The 6,000-nt window shown below is 41.6% G+C and overlaps 1 protein-coding gene across 1 annotated transcript; it reads left to right on the top strand.

The window, feature by feature from the left end:
• Positions 1-1,853: 1,853 nt before the first annotated feature.
• Positions 1,854-2,610, top strand: LOC6548575. Its single transcript, XM_026980703.1, has one exon. The coding sequence runs from the start codon at positions 1,951-1,953 to the stop codon at positions 2,176-2,178; it is 228 nt and encodes a 75-aa protein (XP_026836504.1). The 5' UTR covers positions 1,854-1,950; the 3' UTR covers positions 2,179-2,610.
• Positions 2,611-6,000: the final 3,390 nt, after the last annotated feature.

The following is a 6,000-nucleotide window of genomic DNA, read 5'->3' as shown; positions in this document are numbered from 1 at the left end:
GAGCAGCAGGAGCCACATGCGGCAGCAGCAGCAGCATGCTAATTTATGAAGTAGCAACTTGCAGCGACATGGATGCAGTAATTATAGCTTGGCAACTTGTTGCCAGCCTGGCCCAACTGCATGAATGGAGGAAAGCCATTCCAGTTTGCTGTTTTCCATGCTAAACAGAAGCTGTTCTACTGCAGCAGCAGTGGCGGCGTCAGGTGAACGCGGACGTGGACGTGGATGGGGATGGGGATGTGGCTGGGGATGTTGTACGTGAACGCGCCCACTCGGTTAGCCCGATGGGCTGCAAAGAGCGCAGCAAACAGCTAAGACAAAAGTAGGGGTCCAGCCGAAGTTGTGCTACTCTAGCCAAATCAATTGAGAAACGTATTCTCTGGGATTGAAAAATCTCAATACAGATTGCAACCAAACTTAAGTAGCTAAGTTATCTAGTAACATCGATTATATTTCGCAAGCTGACATAGAAAGGCATATACCCCTGTTTCAGGGTATCAAAATAACTGGCTTAAAAAAGCTAAGAAAAAGGTCCTACCCCGTGGCGTTTTGGCTTTTGATGGGTTGGCTCTGCTGACTGCTCGGCAGCGGCAACAGCAACATGCGGCATGCGGCATGCAGCAACGGCAACATGGGGCAGCAGCAACATAGTTTACACACCTACCGAGCCGCAGTCGCAGTGAAGTCGGAGTAGAAGTCGGGGGCTGGGCTCCGTCTGCCGAACCCTCTGGCCAGCAACATGCACTTAACTGGTAGCCACAATGCACTTTATAATACCCGGGAACATGGCTCTCATCTCTGGCGCGGAGTGGGTATCTGCCCCTCCTCGCAGTTGATAGATGCGGCTGCCTCGGACTCCCGGAGCGATCTACCAGGGGGCGTTGCTGCTGTGCTGCAGTGCAACATTGGAGGACAGAGGCGCAGTAGAAGTAGCAGAGTAGCAGAGTGGCAGCGTAGCAGAAGCCGCACCGTTAGATGGCTTGGCTAGTGAGCTTGGGCCTCATTTGCATCGGGCCATAAACTCGGTGGCCCAGTTCTCTGCGCGCAAACCCGAATCCGAATCTGCATCCGACTGCGAGTGCGATTGCGATTGCGAATGCGAATCCAATTGAGACGAACTTTGAGCCGGCGCTAGGCAAAGGCCTTGGATTAGCTAAAGCCGTTCCGTTGCGACCCGCCTAATCCTTCCTTCCTGCAGGGCAGGGCCTTCCTCATTAGCCACCACCACCCACCCAGGTAGGAGTAAGGGTAAGGGTAAGGGACGGGTCAGGGGTTTCGGGGTTGAGGGCTCGGAAGGTGTTTTCGCCGTGTACCAAAATATAATTAGCGAGCCGGGCAAATCTCTTTTTAATGCCGGCCAGTCAGCGGGGGTGTTCCGATTGAAATTGGAGCGTAGCCGAAGGAAGTGTGAAAAGTCGATGCAGAATTTCCGAAAACTGAGCCCAGCACGCTGGAGCTGAGGCAGACGAGGCCGGGAATTAAAAGCGCAGCCGCCTCTCATCATCATCAGCATCATCCTTAGCAACGTCCGCAAAACACTCACGCACACAGGGAATTAAGTTGAGTTCTGGGTTCTGGTTCTGGATTCTGGATTCTGCATTTTGGTCCCAGTTGTGAGCTCTAAGTTCCCAGTTCCCAGTTCCCAGTTCGGAGACATGAAAGACGCCGACCGGTGCCGAGGATTCTCGATGTGGCGCCGGCCAGGGAGTATAAATCATATCACTCACACACAAAGGACGGGGAAGGGGTAAGCTGGCACACAGTCCGGCGACCGCAGCTTGGTTAATTAATTGTGCTGCTCCGGAATAGACACCTTTTCAGGCCTCGAATTTTCCTTTCCAGCCCCGAAAGTCACAGCAAACTTTGCATTTTTCGGAGGAGGGACCAAATTCAACAACATATTTGATCAATTTTCGAGAGCCTACGATTCATAGGCTATTGCTTTAATCCATGTGGCTTCTCCTGCTGCTGCTGAGTCTGCCGATGGAAACCCGCGAGGGAGAGGAGTGCGGAACTGGACTAACTCCGGGACGCCAGCAGTGCTACCTCCACGAGGAGATCTTCCTGTCGCACCACCCTTTGCAGAGTGTTACCGCCAAGAGGCTCCAGCTTACCTGGTGGTGCGCGCTCTCAGAAAGCCTCTTCCTGCTCCTGCTGGTGAAGCTGCTCCAGATGTAGATGGGCCAAGCCCTCCCGTAATTGCCGCATTGCCGCTGATGGGAGCGGGCAGGTGGAGGCGACAAATGTCACACATGCTGCTCGTAAATCACATCGGAAACGGTTTTTCCCCGTTGCTCTTGCTGCACATGATAATTTGGCCAGCTTGGCTTGGTGGAGGTCTGGCCTATGTGCTTCTAATTAAATTGTTCAAAATGTTTTCCAGCGCGCTTCGGGCCTGGCGCTGGAAAATCGCTGACAAATGCTTCCATCAAAACACAGAAAAAGTTTCGTTTTGTTTTGTCAATGTCCAGGCCACATAGCACCCAGAGGTGGACGAGCACAGTGGGCTGAAGTCTGCGGAAATGGGGTCAAATGAAAATGTGACTTTACATGTTTTGCGAACACTTATAAATGTATATTTCACAAGAGATGCTTGAGAAAGTAAATCAATTGCAGGCCAAATGATATTCTAGGTAAGCTTATATACAATTTAGTAGTTCAGTGCTCTTGCCATATTATGATGAACATAACTTTGCACTGGAAGAGCCGACTTTTCCATATGAATACAACGGAAACCAAACTACGGCTACGAGATAATTTAAAGCGAATTAAAAGCGCAACCGTTTGAAACCTCCCGAACCCAAACAAACCGAACCAAAGGCATCCAATTGAAAATAGCAACAAGTTAATTTGGACAACCCCTCCCCCTCCCCCTCCCGCACCGCCTTTCGCTCCTTTTGGTAAGTCATTAGAAAAAATGTCGAGTCGCGCAATTTGAATATTTCGATGGCAATGTATGCGACTCCGACTCCGACTCCGTCGGTTAATTTAAGGTGATAATTGCTTTTTAATGTGACACAACTAAATTTTTCCCATTTACATACTGCGCCCCCGGTGCTGTTGTTGTTGTACTGCTTGTTGTGCCGGAAGTTTTTCGGGCCTGCGCATGTGCAGCCAAGAGGTCAAAGGGAAGGAGGCGGGGCTGGAGGTGCGGGGTCAGACACTTGTTACGTCGCTGGAATGGCAACAACAACAACAGCGACAGCAACGACAACTGCCGACGCCAGTACAATAATAAAGTGTCAACAATTATTTTCAAATTTCCAAACATTTCATTTCATTTTGGTTCGGTGCTAAGCTATTTGATGTTTTTGGGGTTTTGGTTGGTGGCTGTTTGTGTCTGTTCCTTTCGAGTGACGCTGCTTAAAAGGTTTCCAAAGTGTGAAATTGGGATTGCCGCATCCTCTTCGTAGTTGAGGGGATTTCGGGGGGATTTTGAGGAGCCAAATGTTGAAACTTCCAGTAATGGGTTCAGCGATTCGAGTTAGATAAGTTATCTAATACCCATGCACTCAGTCATGTAAGAAAACAAGATATAATGCTATAGTCGAGTTCCTACACTGTCCAGATCGACTGGGCTATTGATCCTGATCAAGAATATATATACTTTATATGGTCGGAAACGTTCACTTCATTCTTAACAACGAATGTTACTCTACGAGTAACGAGTATAATTACAAAAAAATTAAATTGAAAAAGTTTTCCAAATTTAAATGCAAACTTTTAGAGAATTGCGCCAGAAACATTTAGAGGTATGCCACTTAAAAATCCGATTAAAATAAGTTGAGTTATGAAGTTTAGAACTTCAGCCTTGAGACATTTTTATGATTCTGCAACATCTTCACATCAAAAAAATGACTAAAATATTAAAAAAAAATATATTTCTAAATTTGAATGCAGATTTTTAGAGAATTGCACCAGAAACATTTAAAGGTATGCCACTTGAAAATCCGATTAAAATAAGTTGAGTTATGAAGTTTAGAACTTCAGCCTTGAGGCATTTTTATGCTTCTGCAACATCTTCACATCAAAAAAATGACTAAAATATTAACAAAAAATATATTTCTAAATTTGAATGCAGATTTTTAGAGAATTGCACCAGAAACATTTAAAGGTATGCCACTTGAAAATCCGATTAAAATAAGTTGAGTTATGAAGTTTAGAACTTCAGCCTTGAGGCATTTTTATGCTTCTGCAACATCTTCACATCAAAAAAATGACTAAAATATTAAAAAAAAATATATTTCTAAATTTGAATGCAGATTTTTAGAGAATTGCACCAGAAACATTTAAAGGTATGCCACTTGAAAATCCGATTAAAATAAGTTGAGTTATGAAGTTTAGAACTTCAGCCTTGAGGCATTTTTATGCTTCTGCAACATCTTCACATAAAAAAAATGACTAAAATATTAAAAAAAAATATATTTCTAAATTTGAATGCAGATTTTTAGAGAATTGCACCAGAAACATTTAAAGGTGTGCCACTTGAAAATCCGATTAAAATAAGTTGAGTTATGAAGTTTAGAACTTCAGCCTTGAGACATTTTTATGATTCTGCAACATCTACACATCAAAAAAATGACTAAAATATTAAAAAAAAATATATTTCTAAATTTGAATGCAGATTTTTAGAGAATTGCACCAGAAACATTTAAAGGTATGCCACTTGAAAATCCGATTAAAATAAGTTGAGTTATGAAGTTTAGAACTTCAGCCTTGAGACATTTTTATGATTCTGCAACATCTTCACATCAAAAAAATGACTAAAATATTAAAAAAAAATATATTTCTAAATTTGAATGCAGATTTTTAGAGAATTGCACCAGAAACATTTAAAGGTATGTCACTTGAAAATCCGATTAAAATAAGTTGAGTTATGGAGTTTAGAACTTCAGCCTTGGGACGTTTTTTTGATTCTGCAATATCATCACATCAAAAAAATGACTAAAATATCAAAAAAAAATATATTTCTAAATTTGAATGCAGATTTTTAGAGAATTGCACCAGAAACATTTAAAGGTATGCCACTTGAAAATCCGATTAAAATAAGTTGAGTTATGAAGTTTAGAACTTCAGCCTTGAGACATTTTTATGATTCTGCAACATCTTCACATCAAAGAAATTACAAAAAAATTGAAAATAAATAAATTTTTAAATTTGAATGCAGTTTTTTAGAGAATTGCGCCAGAAACATTTAGAGGTATGCCACTTCAAAATCCGATTAAAATAAGCTGAGTTATGAAGTTTAGAACTTCAGCCTTGAGACATTTTTTTGATTCTGCAACATCTTCACATCAAAAAAATGACTAAAATATTAAAAAAAAAATTATTTCTAAATTTGAATGCAGATGTTTAGAGAATTGCACCAGAATCATTTAGAGGTATGCCACTTCAAAATCCGATTAATATAAGTTGAGTTATGGGGTTAAGAACTTCAGCCTTGGGACATTTCTTAATTTTTTTACATTTCTACAACACCAGATAACTCGTTACTTAGCTAGTGGAAGTGCGAACGGTAAATTTCATAATTTTCTGTTCAAAATTGTTCAATAATGTGGTCGTGGCAGTTCTGGGCCATCTAGCATGCTTGATCTCAACAGTCTAGCTTTTGTAGTTCCTGAGACCGAGGCGTTCATACGGACATGGCCAGTTCGATTTGGCTATTGATCCTGATTAAGAATATATATACTTTATATGGTCGGAAACGCATCCTTCTCCCTAATACATGCTTTTCAACGAATCTAGTTTACCCTTTTACTCTACGAGTCACGGGTATATTTAAATACGTATCAAAAAGTTACACCACGAAATACGTGATAATATTCGAAAAGTGTTGTGGTAAGAATTCCTTTTATTTTTTACAATTGTGAAATTTTGTTTTAAATATAATCATAATGATAAAATATAATCATGATAATAAAAAGGAGCATCAAAACGAATTACGCGAATTAATTTTCTTAAGATGACTTGCGATCAGGTTTCTTGCTTAAGTCTTTTGTT

Source organism: Drosophila erecta, unplaced genomic scaffold, assembly GCF_003286155.1.
Source record: "Drosophila erecta strain 14021-0224.00,06,07 unplaced genomic scaffold, DereRS2 tig00000092-arrow-pilon, whole genome shotgun sequence".
Lineage (NCBI taxonomy): Eukaryota > Metazoa > Arthropoda > Insecta > Diptera > Drosophilidae > Drosophila > Drosophila erecta.
Note: the sequence above shows the minus strand (reverse complement) of the source record. Positions and strands in the feature narration are given on the sequence as shown.